The sequence below is a fragment of the Urocampus carinirostris genome, chromosome 4 (genome assembly GCF_059441175.1).
Source record: "Urocampus carinirostris isolate Australia breed hairy pipefish chromosome 4, RoL_Ucar_1.0, whole genome shotgun sequence".
Taxonomy (NCBI): Eukaryota; Metazoa; Chordata; class Actinopteri; order Syngnathiformes; family Syngnathidae; genus Urocampus; species Urocampus carinirostris.
The window spans coordinates 32,460,109-32,480,330 of record NC_142352.1 but is presented as its reverse complement, the minus strand read 5'-3'; the positions used below and the strand labels follow the sequence as shown (position 1 = coordinate 32,480,330).

General features: G+C 40.0%; 1 protein-coding gene across 2 annotated transcripts in view; it reads left to right on the top strand.

The window, feature by feature from the left end:
* itgb6 (integrin, beta 6) overlaps positions 1-19,501 on the top strand; it is a 38,087-nt gene extending 18,586 nt beyond the window's left edge. For both annotated transcript variants that reach the window (XM_088333244.1, XM_088333243.1), the window contains exons 10-16: positions 1,699-1,833; positions 5,158-5,578; positions 5,667-5,889; positions 9,067-9,161; positions 10,464-10,577; positions 13,574-13,740; positions 18,225-19,501. In XM_088333244.1, coding sequence (XP_088189370.1) covers positions 1,699-1,833; positions 5,158-5,578; positions 5,667-5,889; positions 9,067-9,161; positions 10,464-10,577; positions 13,574-13,740; positions 18,225-18,323 — 1,254 coding nt within the window. In that variant the 3' untranslated portion in view covers positions 18,324-19,501. The remainder of the gene's footprint in view (positions 1-1,698; positions 1,834-5,157; positions 5,579-5,666; positions 5,890-9,066; positions 9,162-10,463; positions 10,578-13,573; positions 13,741-18,224) is intronic.
* The last annotated feature ends 721 nt before the right edge of the window (positions 19,502-20,222 follow it).

The window sequence follows — 20,222 nt, the reverse complement described above, 5'->3', positions numbered from 1 at the left end:
AAAATCACATTGAAGTATCTCAGGAAAAGGCAAAAAATAAATCAATGTTCACGAAGACAGAGTCATTTTTGGTTATTTTAATATTAAGTCAACTCCCTATTCCTGTAGTGTAAGAATACCTATGGGCTACTGGGCAATCCCAGACGCTACTATTACTAGTGTACGAAATAGGTATCAGGACTTTTCTTTGAGACTGGTAGCGGTACTTGTAAAGCACGGTAGTTTATTAGTGTGGAGAGCCTGCAGGCAAAAAATTGAGAGTGGAGTGGCAGAGAAAATAAAATTTCTGTTTTGGTTGTCCATCGAATCGTTGATGACCATCTTGTTTTATTTGTGAGTCTGCTGGTGTTTGAAGAGTCAAATCCTGGATCCACAGATTTGATAACAGACGGGGCATGTGAAAGTGATGCCAGGGGGAACAGGGGAGGCCTGGCGAGCATGCCTCTTTGCTATACGGTGTTGTGTACGCTGTTCCTCCATATAGTGCACTTCCCGTGAGCAGTAAGAACGCCAGATGTCTCAGCAGAAAGCAAGTTCCTCCAATGAAAAGCGGTTTATCTGGCATCTCTTCAGAGAGTTATTCAAGTGGTCTTTGAACGGCTTCTTCTGCCCACCAGTACTGCGTTGGCCAAGGTCTAACTGACCATAGAGGATTCTGCGTGGTAGTCTGCGGCTGGGCATTCGAATGACGTGCGCCAGGCACCTGAATTTGTATTATGTCATGATGGACTCCAAACTGGCAGCTACCTGACCTCTACAACACCTCTGTGTGTGGAACTCTGTCCCTCCATGTGATACAAAGGATCTTCTGGAGACCTCTTACATGGAAGGTCTCTAGGATTCTCAAGTGGCACCTGTAGATTATCCATGCCTCACATCCATACTTCAACACCCTTATGTAGTAATGCATACTGCTCTGTAGACCAAAAAGAAAAGAAGAAGATAATGGTTACAGGAGCAAGCTACAGTTCTGTGAATTGTCAAACCTGTGAGGACAAAAATGGTTTCGAATGTAGTGACTTTTGGCTGGGTTGTTTGATATTGAGTAATTGCTAATATGATTTAATTTTGATTGTACCTTGTCCATTTTTCACCATTGTTAAGCAAAAATAAAACACGGGAGGTATTCAAGAGAGATGCAGTAAAAACTTGAAGTACCCAGACAGTTTGTCACAAGGGTCATTTGTCAAACTATGCCTTTCATTCATGCCCAGTGAGCCAACACTATTTACTCAGAATATTTTTAAAGCTCTGCGCACCTGGGGGTTGACTCACCCAAAAAGAAGATAAAACAGGAGACTTCGCACATAACCGTTTACCACAAAGAGAAGTTGACCTCAGAACACCTGGAAGGTCCACTGATTGATCTGATGACTGAGTTGAGTGCTGAGATCCTTATTCTGCTCTCTTCGCATGTGTGTCATACACAATTAACAGTAGCTTAGCTCCTCTGAAAAAGTGCAGAGTCAAGTTTAGCATCCAAGCTACACCGTAGTCCAAAACAGAGTAAAACTGAAACATACAAGAAAGTTTAAATAACAAAGTTTAAATAACGAAACATTATATCTCCCAATGTCATGTCACTTCCTGTCTGAAAGTCATCTTCAAAATAAATGTAGAATACTAAGTAAACTTCAAACATCTTTACCAACAATTATGTTGTATGTAAAAGAACGTGGTGGTTTTGGTGCATTACAGGAACTCCGATCGGAGATTGAGTTGGAGGTCATTGGAGACACCGAAGATCTCAGGATGTCCTTTGCTGCTATTTGTCCAAACGGGACTGTCCTTCCGGAGCTCAAACAATGTTCTAATGTCAAACCTGGAGAGACGGTCAGTCGATATTTTTCAACCATCCATCTATCTATCCATCCATCCCAAAATAGTTTAGCGGGGCTTATTCGTGGCAGAATAGTAAAGATTTTCAAAGAGACACCATTTTTTTCTCAACTTGGTACAGAACGTTTAGTGTTTATCGCCACAATTATGCAGATATGTTGCAAAATATTCCACACACCTACAGACTCCATTAATTTAATTTAGTCTCGAAGTTGGCACATCTGGCTTTGTTGCTGTAGAGCTGTGACATCATTAAAATTGTGAATCACATTAACCAAACATGCAAGACCAGCACCAAATAGACAGCGATTGTAGTGAACAGCGATTGCTTACCGCTCATTTCTGCTTGGAGGTAGGCGATTGTAGCTTTTTGTCTTTTGTTTTTCTCCGCGTGTGTCGTGGTTGGTAGTTTTCTCTGGCAAGCTCCCCGTTAGCGTCGGGGCTGCCAAGGGCTTTTGTTTTTCCTGGTTGGCCCTTGTTTGCTGCCCATCGCTTGTGGTTTGGCCAATTAGCCTGGCGTAAGCGCTGGTTTTGACGTGTCCCTTGGTTTATAAGTTGAAGGATTTAGTGCACATACTCTAGAGCTGTGATTGAAAAAAACACATCCCTTGCCAGATGGAGAATCTCATTAACACAACATGTGAGGCCGCTCCGAAACAGACGGCAATTGTAGTGAACAGCGATTGTAGACTGCTCATTTCTGCTTGGAGAAACTGAAACTTTGCCTCTCCTGTCGCTGGGGGCCTTGTGACGGTTTTGTCTGAGTTGCGTGTGTCGACCTCCAAAAGCTGCATGGGGTACATTTACCTGCTGCCGTTACAGTATGTGTTCCTTCTTTGCTTTCGCCTGATTTTTGGTAGACGATTGTGGCTTTTTGGTTTGTTTTTCCCAGCGTGTCTTTAGGTTACCGTAGTATTATATTTTCCTGCTAGCTCCTCGTTTTGTTGAGGCTTCCCAGGGCTTCCAGTTTGGGTCCTCTCAGTTATCCCCCGTTAGCCGCGTGTCCATTGGTTTATTCCTGGCCGGGTTCGCATTTGTCGCCGTAGCCGTTTTTTCTGTTGTTGGCTCCTGGTTAGCTTGGCTGCTCACTGCATGTTTTTTGGTCGTGTTTTTCCTCCGAGGCTGCAGGTGTTTTTCATGGAGGGGACCCCTGTAGCCCCCGTTGTTTGTCCGTGTGTTATTTTTGTCAGTTAGCCCCTTTTTGCCTGCTCGCCATTTGTTGTACCATTATTGCAACCACCTGCGACGCAAAAAAACTAACAAAACGTGGCCTTAAACACTCCTATTTATCTAATTAATAATTGACCAATATGGTGACTGGCCTGCGATGATGCCGGTGTTACTCTGACGATGTCCAGCTCAGGAAGTTGAAGAAGAGACAGGCTGTCTCCAAAATGCATCATTTCAGAAAAGAGGTGGCTAGAGTCAAGAACACATTCGCATTTCAGACTCTTTCTGGGAGATTGATACAGAGGAGGGGATTACTAGCCCCTTTGCTCAACCCAACTGATGTGTTGGGAGTCATTAGGTGATCAAACTCCCCAATTTCAACCCCTAATGCTGAGCGCCATGCAGGGAGGCAATGAATACCAATGTTGCAAGTCTTAGGGGCCGGTCACACAGACATTTACGGCTGAATCACGGCCGGAAATTCCTGCCTTTGAGGCGGACGCTATTGGACGCATTGAGTTTGCCATTCAGACGAGATACAGCGGTGCTTAACACGAGGTCGGAAATTCGCGCGCGGGTGGCAGCGCGAAATAGTTTTGCGCTGCTCAATTCTTCAGAGCGCGGGTACACAGCCTTTCACGAGCGTATTGAGGCTGAACTGCGGCCAGAATTTTCTGATGCTGTTTGGCGCTGTTGGACGTTTTGAGACCGCCATATAGACGAGATAGAGCAGTGCTTTACTCGCGGTCGGAAATTTTCACGTGGTTGGCCGCGTTCAAAACTGTTGAGCTGCTCAAAAGTTTGAGCACGTGTTGAACCGCGTGCCGCACACGTGGTCAACACGAAGTAATGACGCGGAATTGACGCGGAACGACGTGTTCTGGCCGCGGCCAGGGCGTGGTTACACATGGGTAGGACGGGAAATTTCAGCGGGTAATCGTGGGTGGAGCATGGTAATAGCATGTTCTGCGCCTGTATCGCGGAGTTATTACGTGAAATTAGCGTGTTACGCGTGTGACAGTCAAACACCTTTCTCCGCGTATATACAGCGCGATTTGCCGAGCACACGTCATTTGTGCTCGTGACGTCAAGGGGGTGAACATGGATCCCCGTCAGCGTAGTGACCTCGTCTTAATCCATTTTTGTTTCTTGACATTTCTTTTCAAGATAATAAAATAAAAATGATGCCATAGCTTGAAATCTTGATCTTCACTGGACTGTGTCTTGAGCGGTTATGATTTCTACAGCCCGGTGTTGTGCCCAAATCCGACTCCTGTGCAGATTCCTCCCCCCCTCGCGTGAACGCGCATTCTGCTATTCTGCTGCACTTCCAACAAAAGCGATCGTATTCTATATAAAACGCTTATTAAAACAATAAAGCGAGCTAATTATAACAATTTGGAGATCCTAGTCTATATAACGCGTTTATTTAAACAATAAAGCGCGATCGTATTCTACAAATTGCGTTTGTTCACGCGGATGCAAAAGTCACCAATGTCAATGTACGCTTCCCACAAAAGCGATCGCAGCAGAATGCACGTTCACGCGAGGGGGTGGGGGGGATGTGTTGCGTAGGAGTCGGATTTGGGCACAACACCGGCTCGGGAGCTTTTATACCCGTGGTCCACACGAGAAAATGACACAGAAATGACGCGATGAGGAAGCGGAACAGTCGCCGGCGTGTTTTGCGGGCATACCACCGATGAACAGCGGATTGGCCAATTTTGCGCATTTTCCATCGCGGGCAACCACGGGCAAAAAAAAAACGCAAAATTTTAGCCGTGATTCAGCCGCAAATGTCTGTGTGACCGGCCCCTTAGGTATGACTCGGCCGAGGCTTGAACCAGCAATCTCCCAGTGTCGGGGCGGGCACCCTACCCCTCAGGGCACCAAGCTGGTAGAATTGGAATATACCAATAAAATACGCATAGATTTTATGTGAAAAAAAAGAGACATGTTCTGTACTATTTCCTCACCTTTGGCATGTTTTAGAATTAGAAGGCACCTTTAAGTCACATTCTCTCAATTCGATTAACATTAGGAATATGATTTATTCATCACTCCATATAGTAAATCATTGCACCTTTTTTGTATACAGAATCTCCTATTCTACATAACCAACCTCTTCTCCCTACATTCTCCTCTCAGGTGGTGTTCAATGTTTCTGTGGAGCTTTCAGGATGCGTGTCTGGAAGCAGACGCTTCTCCTTAAAGCCAGTGGGCCTTCAAGACACTCTGGACATAGAATTGGAGTCTCTGTGCTCCTGTGAATGTGGGCGTCCCGCCGAAGCTGCTGACAGCAACCGGTGCACGAAAGGTCAGGGGAGTTTCCGCTGCGGCGTTTGCATGTGCCAGCCTGGCTTCTCCGGAGCCAAGTGCGAATGCAATGAAGAAAGGGCGATGTCGAGAAACTGTGTGGCAAACAACGGGAGTGACATTTGCAGCGGTCAGGGGCAATGCTCCTGCGGGGAGTGTGTGTGTGACACATCCAGTTTTGGGCTCATCTATGGACCTTACTGCGAGTGTGACAATTACTCTTGCGTTCGCTTCCGTGGGGAACTGTGTGGAGGTGGGCCATTACCTTTCCTTTGAATCTACTTATCAATTTTTGATGTTTCTGTCGCCAGCTCGGTCACGTTAGCGTGTTTATGCTTTAGGTCACGGGGTGTGCGACTGTGGAGAGTGCCAGTGCCAAAGTGGCTGGAACGGGGAGTATTGTAACTGCAGCAGCAGCAGTGAGGCATGCCACTCAGATGATGGGGTTCTGTGCAGCGGCCGTGGCAAGTGCGAGTGCGGCCACTGCGTCTGCTTGGTGCCTGGAGCGTCGGGGGAATTGTGTGAGATGTGCCCCACGTGTGGTGACGCGTGTTCCATAGCAAGGTGAGAACATAGTCATGGTACGAACATTATTGCATGGGGAGGACTATATATGGGAAATGACAATTAAAAATACCTTGGAATTTTCAGGAAAATGCTACCCAGACAGACGAAAGTCTCACTCTCCAAAGATGTGTGTCTTTTCTTTTTAAATTTTAAGTGTATATTTTATAAAAACTCAAAAGTTAGTCCGCTTTTTATGTATTTGATTAATTTATTATGGGTTTTTAAAAGTATTATTTAGCGTCGCACACCTTCTGCAAGACTAAATTTAAGCACTTTTATAGTACTCGCTGAGTTGCTCCGCAGTATAGAACACTGGTTCAAAAATGCAAAATCGGGTAGATTAAAAGCACATTTTAGAAACACTGGGGTATAATTCTCATTCTTCCACACACAGATGATGATGGTGCCAGTTTTTGGCTAGTTTTCCAGCAGAGAGAAAGACTACGCTAGTTTTCAGCAAAAATGACAGGTTTGACCTTCTGTGAAGAGGAAAATGCTTGTTTTTACGGTGGAAGAAGATTTTGGGGACGTTTGAAGCACAACGTAGCACGATACAACCAAATTAACATAAAGACAAAAAAAGATCAAAAACTAGCGTATCACGCAGCTTTTAGGTTGCAACCCATCAATCTGTGAGTAAATTGGGTTGCCGCATAAAAGCTTGGGATGAGAAAATTTAACAGTAAAAAAAGGAAATTGTGTAGGTTTCTATAAATATCTGATTTCAAAAGGCACCGTACAGTGTGTAGTCGTGTCTGTGAAATTATATTTCTTTTTTTATTTAACTTTTGGACTATGTCAATGGCACAGCCAACAAAAACTGCAATTTAAAATGCAGAAAATGTGATATTTGTGACAGATTTCTTTTCTTGATATTTTGCAATAATGTGTTCCCCCCTCCACCCACTCAAATAACACTAAAATTTTAATTTATAATTTGAAGTTTGTTAACCTAATCTAGATAAAACTGTATGTTTACTTATAAAATCACAGTTATTGTTCATATTCAGTTTTTTTTATTTTCTTGTATGTGTTTCATAGTCCTGGTAGTTGCCTATGATCCCACCTTATTAAACATGCATCAGTTACTTTTTATAAAAACTATCTGGTGATCCCAAAAGTGTGATTCCAAAATCAGCATTGCCGATTTTTATGCCACAATTTCAGGCTTCAAACTTACTTACAAGTACTCACTCCAACATTTTATTCTGTAGAATAAACTCAGATAAAAAGCATGAAAAAATAGTAAGTATATAGAAAGTGCAACTCCTTGGCATTCATAAACACTAAAAGAAATAAATAAAAAAACTTTGTGGGGGTCAGTAAATGATACTTTTATAGACCAAACACTAGGAAAAAACATGGGATCACTCCATTCTGAGGAAAAAAAATACGGAATCATAACAAACAGACAAAGAAAAAAACAATAAAAACCTATCACTAGTATTTAGTTGCACCAGTCTCTGAGGCATGGACTTAATGAGTGACAAACAGTATTCTTCATCAATCTGGTGAAAACTCTCTTTGATTGCAGTTGCCAGATCATCATTGCATGTCGGAGCCTTGCTGTGGACAATTCTTTTCAATTTCCACCACAGATTTTCAATTAGGTTGAGATCTGGGCTATTTGCACGTCATGACATAGATAGATAGATAGATAGATAGATAGATAGATAGATAGATAGATAGATAGATAGATAGATAGATAGATAGATAGATAGATAGATAGATAGATGGATAGATAGATAGATAGATAGATAGATAGATAGATAGATAGATAGATAGATAGATAGATAGATAGATAGATAGATAGATAGATAGATAGATAGATAGATAGATAGATAGATAGATAGATAGATAGATAGATAGATAGATAGATAGATAGATAGATAGATAGATAGATAGATAGATAGATAGATAGATAGATAGATAGATAGATAGATAGATAGATAGATAGATAGATAGATAGATAGATAGATAGATAGATAGATAGATAGATAGATAGATACTTTTTTCATTCGCATAAAGAAATTCACACTTCCAGCAGTAGATAGATACTTTATTCATTCGTGTAGGGAAATTCACACTTCCAGCAGTATTCTTGTGTTAAAAAACAAAATAAAAGATATAGAATACAAAAATAAAAGTTAAGCTTCCCATACCGGGAGTAAAACCCAGGGCACTTGGGTGAAAACCAGGGATCCTAACCACCAGACCATATGGGATATAAATCAAAGTGATACAAGGAATCTTTTCACAGTTTCTGCCCTATGGCACTGGTATCTTGGAAAATGAGTTAATCATCCCCAAACATTTTTTCAATTGAAGGAATAAGAAAGTGGTCCGAAATATCAAAGTAAACTTGGGCATTTATTGCAGATTGGACCACAGTGCCTTTGCCTGGCATGCAGCCCCATATTATAAAGGACTGTGGGAATGTTGATGTTTTCTCTAGGCAGTCCTCTTTGTAAATCTCACCAGAAGGGCACCAAACAAAAATTACAGCATCGTCACCTTGTCCAATGCAGATTTGAGACTCATCACTGAAAATCACCTTCATCCAGTCATCCACAGTTCATGATTGCCTCTCCTTACTCCATTGCAGGCTTGTTCTTTTGCGTTTAGGTGTCAACGATGGTTTGCTTTTATCTTTCCTATAGGAAAATCCAATTTTCTTTAGGTGATATACTTTTGCTTGGTGCTGTAATGTTTGGGGTAAACAATCACTTCACATTCCTTGGTGGTGTGAGAGTAAAATGAAAATAATTGGACAGTTGGTTTTCTCTTGATATAAAATTAATCTGGTCCCAACGAGGTGTGTATTCGCAAATTGCAAACACTGTGTAAAGGTTTAATGTGTTTCACATTGTTTCCTTGTACCACACCACACATCTTAGTCGTTTTCTCTCCTCAACAGTATATCAGGTTCTGGTTCTCTTGTTCACATGTGTCTGCGCTCTGCAGGTGACATCAAAAGACACTAATGTCTTTAACGTGCCAATGGAGGAGGATTTCCTTTCGCTATTGTAAAGCAGCTGCTGCCTCCTGTGCCATTTGATAGCTCAGTTAAAAGGGAGCAGGGTAGCCTAGGGAAAGCTGATTTATGTGAAAGATATTGTGACTCAAGATAATTACAATGTTTGTGTGTGTTGTTTCCTTTGTATGTCACGTTAGGGCATGTGTGGAGTGCCATCTCCAAGCAAAAGAGGACACCGATACCTGCGAGCAAAACTGCAGTTTCCCTAAGGTTTACATCAACTCAAGTGCAGGTATTTAACTGAGAAACAATGATTGTTACAGACTAGGGATGGCAATCATATCAAAGAGGTTCAATTAACTTAATTTTAGAAAGTAATATTTTTTTTATTTTATCGAATAGCTCAATTGGGTGGAGGGGATTCTAGCAAAAAAAATCCATGCTAGAAAGGAAATCACCTTTGCCATGTCATGTCACATCCATCCATCCATCCATTATCTGCACCGCTTATCCTCAGTAGGGTCGCTGGGGTGCGGGAGCCCATCCCAGCCGTCTTTGGCAGTGGGCAGGGGACACCCTAAACATTCGAAATTCAAATTGAGAAAACAAAATAAAACAAGATAAATAACAATATTTTAGAATATTTTTTCTTGTGTTGTAAAACAGTTTTTCTCTTTTTAGTTATTTGCGACCGTGGTGTGAATTGTTTGATGTGTCCTCAAAATTTGAAAGTCAAATATTTTCTCTATTATGTGTTAATAATGCCCAATTGAGTTCAAAGCTGTTTGGGAGTGCTGGAGAGTCAAGTCATGCTCATCTCAGAGTTTTTTTGTTTTAATTTGTAAATGTAGCATAAAAATGATGAAGGTAATAAGAGGCCCTCTTCAAGTACAGTCGAAACATCCGTCCAAACCCAAGGATGAAAAAGAAGAGTTTATTTATTCTAAGAAATGCACTTCTGGTACGCACATCATTAATTAGCTGACTGAGGATACAAGGCTGAAGATGGCGGCAAAGAGTAACAAAGTTCCAAATTCTGTGCAGCTCCTTTAATGTAACATTATCTTACAAAAATCCTACATACAGTAAGAGCTGAAACACATGTTCTTTCTATTCTTCTTTATTCATTAAGATGCTGTCATTTAAAGAGCACAGGTATTTTCCCAAGTGTTGGCTGGTGTGAATATTGGACGACCCACTTCTCTGTGTTAGTGAGACATTTCCTTTCAGGCAGTGTGGGACAATGGCGAACGTATTCTTTACCTTGTTATTCAGGCCTGGCTGTTGTGGTGCCAGTGAAGCGCCGATGGAGCGTGGCTTCCTTTAAAGAAGGGATTATTTTAAACACGCTATACTTTTGCAAACCAAGAGCGATATCTGATCATCAAAGAGGATTTTTCTGACGTGAGACACAGTAATGGAGGATATACACACACGCAAACTCACATAGATTGTGGTCTTTGATATGGAAATCACAATGACAGCAGAACATAGGCGAGGGTATCCGGTTTCTATTTCTCCTCATTCTTCAGAGGGAAGATGATATACAATTCATTGGTGGCCTCATTATATATATCTTCTAATTTCCTTTCAGATGCAGACAAGAGTGCTTCTATGCAATGCAAGCTGATGTCCGAAAACGAGTGCTGGATCTTGTTTAGCGTGCTCGGAGGGGACACGGTGACAGTCTATAACCCTCACGTCTACGGTAAGATAAGCAAGTGTGCGAATTCGCTGGCCGAAGGGAAGAGTGAGTGGGTAGGTGGATGACTAGATGGATACAGATAGAGATGATTTTGCGATAGAATTGAAAGCAGAAACTTCACGATTCATACCGCTAGACTTTCACGAAACCATCTGATAAGTGTTTAAAAGAGAGAACAAATCCATGAATTTTCTTGGGAATCAGGAACTCCATCTCATTCTCAGTTCACAAGAGACGTGAGATGTCGCCTTAAAATCATTTCTTTTTCTTTTAATTTTAAAACAATTATCAGACATTATCCAGACTGATACCAATTACAATACCGATAATCAACTGATCTTGAGAAGTCATGGATACGAGATACCTTTACCACTAGAATATATTTTGAAAAAAATTGTTGGCATATTTTCCTTAAAATCCCATTAGATTATTTATTTATTGTCCCACTACAAAGCAATCATTCACTCACACAATTATTCCTAGGGACAATTTTGTCTCAATAATCGACCTGCCACGCGTGTCTTTGGTATGTGGGAGGAGAGCAGAGAGCTGGAATTGAACCCAGTACCCCTGGGCTCTGAGGCAGATGTGCTAACATGTTAGTCACCATGCATGAAATTAACTTGACTTTTCTTATACCTCTAATTTCCGCTTCTCAAATGTAAATTGGACAGTGGACATCAGACACCATCACGACTATTTCAGCATAAAGTTGTCATCACTAATACAAATTGGCAAAATTATCAGAACATAAAATAATTATGCCATTTTGATAAATGACAACATAAATTACTTTAATTACAATAAAATAATTGATTGTGATTAGTCGGTTTTCTGACCTGCTTATCCTCACTAGCATCATGAGGGTGCTTGAGGCCATCCCAGCTGTCTTCAGGCAGTGAACTGGGGACACCTGGAACTAGTTGCAAGCCAGTCACAGACACAACCATTGACACACTCATTTATATCTACAGTATGTCACAGAAGTGCGTACACAACCCACATTCCTGCAGAAATTTCATCATAATGGTTAATTGAAAAACACTAAAGAAACATTGCTTTGACACGATGAAATGTAGTCTGTGTAAAAGTTTATATAGCAGTGTTCATTTATTTTCCCCTCAAAAAACTATAGTATAGCTATTAGTAGCTAAAGCCCTGGTAACAAAAGTGAGTACACCCTTAGGTGAAAGTTCCTAAAGTTCAATATTTTGTGTGGCCACCATGATTTTGCAGATCCACTTTAATCTTACTGGACATGGAATGCCCTACCACACCCACTAAGCTGGGGAATATTTAAGATCTTGTGCTTTTGGAACTTGATGATTTCCCTTGGATGTTTGATTACATTTAAATCAGGAGACATGATTTGCCAGTCCATCCTCTTTATCTTTAGTCCCTTTAGAAAATACATTGTCATCTTATCTCATTGTCTGGCTGGAACATTGCTCTGCGACCCAGATTCTGGTGGGAGGGGATCATTCCTTGCCCCGGTATTTCACAGTACATGCTTGAGTTCATGTATTCCTCAATGAAATTGCAACTACCCAACTCCAGTTGCACTTATGCAGCCCCAAACCATGATATTCCCAACACCATGCTTGACTTTAGGCACGACACAAACATGTTTGTACTCCTCACCTGGTTGCTGCCACACATGCTTTACACCATCTCAGCCAAATAAATTAATCTTTGTCTCATCAGACCAGATGATACAGTAGCTTTCCAGTAAGCCATAGCTTTTGTTTACATACTTATTTTCATTGTGCCAAAATGGTGTTTCTTCAGTGGTGTTCTATTAACCTTATAGTGAAATCTTTGCAGAAATGTAAGGGGTTCGCTCACTTTTGTGGCATGCTTTAGGAACAATTTGAAGCTGCCATGTATGTTTTAGAATGCGGGATGAAACCAGAAGAAACTCTCAAAGGCCAGTGGGGAGCGTGCAAACTGTGCGCAGGGAGGCTAGTAGTTGGACTTGAACCCTGGAAATCAGAACTGTGGGGCAGACCTGCTGACCATTCATCCGCCGCCCTGCCCGCTTGTAATTCAAGAGATTCAAAAATTCCTATTGATATTTTGTGTCTTTGTGAAATACTGTATCTCATGTTGTTTAATAGAAAAGAATCAAATGTATAAATTGACAATGAAGAGCTGTTACACTAGGGGTTAGTTGTAGACATTTGATGCAAGAGTTCCAGAACCAAATTAAAAATAAAATTGATGCAGCCCACCCCCTGTTGAGGGCGTGTTGTTTACTGGAAAAGTAAAGTAGGCAGTATGGCGCCATCGTTGGCCTAGCAGTGTGCAATGAACTGGTATTGTGGAAAAAAGGCCAATGAGTCATGGCTCTAAGGCAGTTGCAAACACCTATTTGAGTCTATGCATACGTGGTGGCAAGGGCGTAGCTTGGGCATGGACGCAGTGCGCATGTCCCTACCAATATTATGTAATCAGTTTTAAAAATGCCAATGTCCCCACCAATACCAAGACCAAACCTAGGCTCTTGGTGGGTGGATGACTGATAAGTCTATAGTTTAGTAGACATCCAAAACAAATTAAACAAGACATAAATGCCATTTAAACTTGCAAGGAGAACAGGACAGGACTTCAGATTAGAAAATTATAATCTGTTGTAAAGCAGGACCTCCGGAGCACTTTCTTTTTATAAATCTCTTAAGTTACAAAAAACACATCCAACCTAAACGGAGAATAGCAACATGTTTCCCAAACTGACAATGACGAAAATAGTGCTCAATAGTCAAAATAACTAACAACAGCAAGCAACAATAGTCATAACAATTAAGAACACTGGAATCCAATGATATCTCCTTTGCAGGTGTCCAATATTAAAAACAGAGACAAGCCCACGGAATTTATAAATGACCTTACGAAAAAATATACATGGCAGATATTTGAGAAAGCCGAAACACTTGGGCACATTTAGGAGATGATGAAAGCTGATCCAAAAAGTTTGAGTATGATCTTCTGTCTTGTCCTAGGTTGTCCCGAACCGCCTAACATCCTCATGATTATCCTGGGGGTCTCACTTTCCATTGTGTGCATTGGACTGATCCTGCTGGCAGTTTGGAAAGTGTTGGTGTCCGTTCACGACGGGAAAGAGGTAGCCAAGTTTGAGGCCGAAAGGGCCAAAGCAAAGTGGCAGTCGGTGAGTCGGAATTTCTGGCACTACTCATTTATTATTTCTAAGAAGGCTTCCTTCAGGGATTCGAAGGTGCTTGAAATCCTTCAAAAGGCTTGAATTTTAACTTGTGTTTTCAAGGATTGACCAGTACTTGAATTTCGGGTGAAATGCTTGTAATTGCTTGAAATTGCTGACATTTTTTGTCAAAACGTCAGCCTGAAAATGACGCCAACAGTGGCGTTACCTTGCCATTGCATTTATTCTTTCCTTATGATTAACTGCAGCTGTCATTAGTTTGTACGACATTTTCCTATGAGGCGTCAACCCCCCTATGGGCGGCACGAGAGAGGACAGGTTCATGCTCCATCTAAACAGAGCAATATTTAATGTGTACTGTATTATTGCAATAATTACTTATTAATTAAGGACATTTATTATGGGCCAAGGAAAAAAACTAAGGTAAATAAATAGAAATGGTGACAACTTCCTGCAACTGAAATGTAAAGCTAGATATTACATTTTTACCCAACACCTATATGTGGAGAGTTTGTCATAAAAACAAATCAGCCGTCTTAATAAATGCACACGCAAGATTAAAAACTGTATATGTTAATCACAGATTTATTTGTGGCTCTGCAAAATACATGATTCACAATTGGAAAATTGGCTTTGAAAGTCCTTAAAAGGGCTTGAATTTGGCCATGAAAAAGCTAAGCGAAACTTGAATCTAGTTTCTTGATCTGCTACAGAAAACAGGTATCGTGCCTCTCATGCACAGTAAATTCTAAATATAGCTTATTATTGTTTTCCAAGTTAAAGCTTGAACTCAAAGTTTAACAATTTCATGATGCCTTAGACGTTGAGTCGAACTTTTAAAGCAGCTACAAAGGGACAGTGTGTATCATTATTTATTGCCTCCTATTTGTTAAAAAAAACATCATTTATTAAATATAATCAATATTAATTAAAAATACATGAACTGTTAAATAATTATTCACTCGAAGGTCAGAAAATTACCATTATTTACATAACATGAGTCTCACCTAATGGGACCTGACATAATTGATAATAATTTGCTGCTATGGGTAACCAAAAGTTTCAAAAAGGGTGGGCAAAAAAAAAGTCAAATAGTGCATTTTGGTCATTTTGTATCTCCGTAGTTTGTATTCTTGTTTTTGGTTGCACTGCACCATAAAACAACCTCTACTGGCCAAATAATACACACTGTCCCTTTAAATCTTGAGTTAAAGCTTTAAAGCTGATTTAACTCAATAATCAAATCAAGAACTAAAATCATCAATTTGTTTTTACTCTTGAGATATAACTTCAATACTAATTAAACTGGAAAATAAACACTTTAACTCAAGTTAAGCGTTTTAAAGCTTTATTTTAATGTATTAACTTTTAGTAACACTGAAAAATATGCTAGACTTTCCTGTTAAATAGTGACGTGTAGTTGGGAGGGATTGTAAAGCTGTGCCTCACCTCTTATCATGGAAATATAAAATTAGAAATATATTAAACGGTTATATTTAATCGGTGTTAGGGTTTTTTCTATTAAGTTCACAGTTTTGAGATTTTCCTTTTAAAAATCATTAAATTCTCAAATATTTGTATGAATATTTTGACTACAATTAGTACGTAAAGTATCTCTGCTGAGTGTCTTCAGATGCAGTGTGAGGCACGCAATTGTCTTGCCTCATTGCAGAGGGCGATAGTGAGTCTTAGGATTCTGATTTGGCACACACCTTGGTACTATACAATAGAATTAGTGAGTATTAGCATCCAGTAGGGCTGCACGATTAACCCAAATCTAATCATTATTGCGATGTAAGGTAGTGCGATTGCGTTATCACAGCACGCAGCCGTTTGAGCCTTGTGTGAGCAGACAGAAACCCAAACAAAGCACCCCCAGAGGAGGGCGCTGTTTTCTTAATAAAGCATCTCGATACGATTAACCCTAGTGTTAAAGACCTGTTTTATACAGCTTACATGGAAATAGGAATTAAAACAAATTTTCATTTTTGTACTGTTGGGAACAATCTAGCAAAATTAAGTTAAAATAAAATATAATTTGAGGGTTTTTTTCTGGGTTGTTAACAACACAGTGGGAGGTCATTTTGACCCAAGGACAACAGGAGAGTTAAGTACACACACAAAAAAAACCTTGGTACACATAATGCACTTTCTTTTAAAATTGAAAATCGCTTGAAATTGTAATACTCCTCTGAAAAATCAAAAATAGGTTTATTTCCAAAATCGTTCAGCCTCACCATCCATTACAGACACTTCCCTACTTGCGAACGGCTCCGGACGATCGTTCGTCAGTTAAATTTGTTCGTAAGTTGCCTCAGTGCTATATTTTGTATGTTTAAGGTTTATATAAGTATGTTTAAGGCTTGTTTAAGTAACCTGTATTGTTTTGTACTAAAAAAATAAACATTTCATAAAATAATATGCTCTATAAAGATAAATAAAGTTAAGTTTAACTTACTTCTGTAAGATGGGCTTTAAGAGTTGGGCTACTTCCTTCTCCGTGGTAGAAAGTGGGTGAAAAGCCTTTTTCTCTTCTTTCATCAAGCTTTCTTATTCCACTTTCATTTCAAAAGAAACAGCTCGGCTCTTCTTTACACTTTACACCAACCATATCTAATGGATGCACGAGATATTAAACAATAAAAACGTCAAAGTTCTTAGCGCTGTATGTTTAAACACGAACTAGGAAGAGAAAGTGGATTTCTTCTTTGGTCTGGATGCTGGGTGACATCTCCCAGCGCCACCACACGCCAGTAGCGGCGGAAAGAAGTACTACAGTAATGTCCTGTACTCTGAAAAAGGTGCACACAATACAAAATCTAACACACACTAATGTCCGCATATTTTTTGACATCCCCAAAAAAATGATCATATCTACTGTTTTTCCTTAAATGGTCGTAAGTATGGGAGCGCCTGTAATTCTTTTCTTGTTGCATGGACCTTTTTTCACAATAGAGGAGTACCTATCTGTTGATGCTTTTATTGAAAAGGGGCAAAACAAAGATTTCAAATCTCAGTAAGGTAACACAATAAAACATTTCCTGCTCAGCCAATCAAAAGATGAATAAGATGTAGGTTCAGTTATTAGTAAATCTGACTGTGCCTCACCAGACCCAAACGTCACCGCACGTCACTGCTATACCTTTGTCAGTTCAAGTAAAATATGGTTTACGGGGCTATTTATCCAAGGAAAGGATTTGTACCAAAGATTATATTCACCCCTTAATTAAAAAACGAAAATGACTTGCAAAACCAAAATGACTTTAAGTACCGTATATACTCGCATATATGCCTAAGCGACACCCCGAAACTGCTTTAAAATAGACAATATTTAATAAAGTATGTACTAAACATTAATTATTATTTATTATGTAGTAAAAACATTTAGTGGGCGGTCTACAACACTATTTTACTTGAGTTTTTTTGAAGGTAGTAACATTATAATTCATTAGCTCATGTTCAGGGATATTGTGAGCTCAAGGGTTTTTTGAAAACTCTGTTCTAACAAATATTTTATGTTGAAAATGATGTGTATTGTCTGTACAGCCTTTGAGACTTCTTGTGATTAAGGGCTATACAAATAAACTTGACTTGACTAACAAGGAGTTTTTGATAATGGCATACCAGTCAACCTGTACGTTTTTGCCGTACAAAGTACCTTTATTATGCATTTAAAGACGTTTACGACATACAAAAATATCTGTACGGAAAAACGCAAATTTGTCAATTATGGGTACCATCCGGTATACACCGACTATCACGAAACGGCAAATCAATCAAGTCAAACCAGTTCGCCGCTATCTCGGTATCGTTTTTTTTCTCGTTGCAAACGAAGCGAGCGTTTTGGTGCTACTGTGCGCGGGCGTCTGCCGCCTCGGATTTCATGTGGTAGTTATGTAGTGAAAGGAAGTCCGTCTCTTTTTAGAGAAATGGCTTTTTCGGCTCAACTCATTAAAGAGAGCCGGCTCTCAAACGGCTCACTTGCTTTGATGCGTAGTATTACGAATTATTATGTTTTATAAAGAAGTTAAGAAAAAAAGGAAGTATAAAAGGAGAAAATGAAAAAAGACAGGTTTGTGGTTATCCCTTTAATCATTAAAAACAACAATAATTTAATGCAGAAAATGATTTAAGAATTTGAATAAGAAAATGTATTACTCTGCTTCATTATAATTGCATGTATTTTCTCCTTCTACGGTGAACGTCCAAGCTACTTCATTTTTTAACCTTTTTCATAATAAACCTCATTCATGTCGAGCAACTCAGTATCTCACAACAAAATGTTAATTAACAATACAAATGATATAACGGAACACATGTACAATATAACATGTTAAACTACATAAATAAACACGTTTGAACAGTTTGTAAGGGCATGGAGCCCTGGAGGTTGACAGGTATGTAATGGTAAAGGAAAAACGGTGACTTTTTTGAGCTGAACTGAGATGAGTGTGATTTGTTTTTCCACTCAGGGGACCAACCCACTTTTCAAGAGCTCCACCTCTACATTTAAGAACGTCACCTATAACAACAGAGAGCGGGTTAAGATGATGACGATTGATCCCTTCTGACGACAACGAGCCGGAGACGATAGCAACAAGCTACCGATTGCACTTAGACTTTGTTGGCGTGCGCGCGTGTTACTAAAGAAAGTGATATCTCAACGGATGTTTGGTACTACTGCATGACGCTCTCTTGTGTTTAGGGTTGCATTGACAACCTGTGAACAGACTTGACTCTGAGTCATCTATTTGTTGCTGTTGAGCCGCAGTTTGCCTGCAGGTGCAAACTGCACCGTGACCGAATAACGGCGGATCTCGGCTGCCCGCTACGTGAACCTACAAGTGTCAACATGGTACCTCGCAGCTGGGAGAGAACTATAAAATATTTGAGTGGTCCGACTACTGAAAAAAAACAATGGCCCTTGTGTTCATCCAATGAATGTTAACGTGAGGATTTTTAATGTTTTGCTTTTCTTTTAGTGCAGGGGTAGGGAACCCATGGCTCGGGAGCCATATATGGCTCTTTTCATGAGTACATATGGCTCCGAAATAAAATGTAACGATTGCACATCTCTCTGTGGCGTTCCAAAGTCATGTGATTTCATCCCGATTTTGGTCCATATAAAGCCGAAGCAACTCAATGCAGAAGTTCGATAAGAAACCATTTAAACTGATAAATACAAACGCTGACAAATGACTTTGATTGGGTGAGCAGTACAGGTGGGCGGATCCCTGCACACAGCGCAAGGCACTTCCTTCTCTCTCTCTTGCTCAGTACAGTCTACACTGAAAGTGAATATGACGATATGCTTATCGTTTGCAGTAATTTGTAACATTTCTACAAAAAAACTTTGTATGCACATTGTTTTGACACAGTTATTAAGGACAAATTTCATGGGAAAAATTGCCTCAACACTCTTAACTTAAGGTGGAAGAAACATTGTAAATGGCATATTTACATTGATTTGGGACACAGGATTTGGCATTATTATCATTTCATACATTTGATGAAATCATCAAATGACACACAGTGAAATAAAATGTGCTGAAGAATTAACTTTTGTCTAGAGAGCGTGTTTGGCAGTTTTTCCAATTTTGTCTGAAAATATATGATGTGGCGCTCTCAATTTCTTTATAAAACATTTTTTGCTTTTATGGCTCTTTGGGTTAAAAAGGTTCCTGACCCCGGTTTTAGTGTAAAGTAAGGCTGAGCCTTCAAAGTTGATAATAAAAGACAGTGGTGTGTGTCCCAAGTGTTTTATCTATTACTCTATTACACTTTGTATTGCACACATCATACATATAAAATGTTGTGCACTGTTTATGATAAATTGTTCTTTATTTTGGTTCATGTTTTTTCACATATTAAGAAACATGTTTATTTTACTTAGAAAAAACTAATTATAAAATTTAAAAATGTATTTCTCAGACCATATTCAAAGTGAAGCAATTATGTTTGGCCACATTTTGTAATTGAATGGCTACACATAGACAGTTACCTTCAAAACATTCACATACAAAGTCATTAGATTTCCAAACAGAAGGCGACATAGTTGAGTAAACTTCTTGGTTAAAATTGTCACGACCAGAACGGAGTCAGGACCCAAATGCGTAGCGTTAACTACAAGTTTATTGATAGAAAGAGGAAGGTCAGCGGCCGCGATCTGGTCCCAGCTGGACGCGGGAAGCAAGCCGCTCACACAATCGGATCGTGTTCTGAATACGGAAGTGGATCTTCCGGGGCGGAAGATCGGGGTGTCGAGGATAGAAAAAAACAGGTTGATAGCTGGGACAGGAGAGCAAAAACGTGGTCGGGATCAAAAACGAGTCGTAAGCCGGGACGGGAGAGCAAATGTGGTCGGGGTCGAAAAACAGGTCGTAGCCGGAGACAAGCAGGGAGATCAGGTCTGGCGCCAAACGAGCAGGCACAGGTAATACTAATTAGTCATCATGACAAAAATGTCCCAA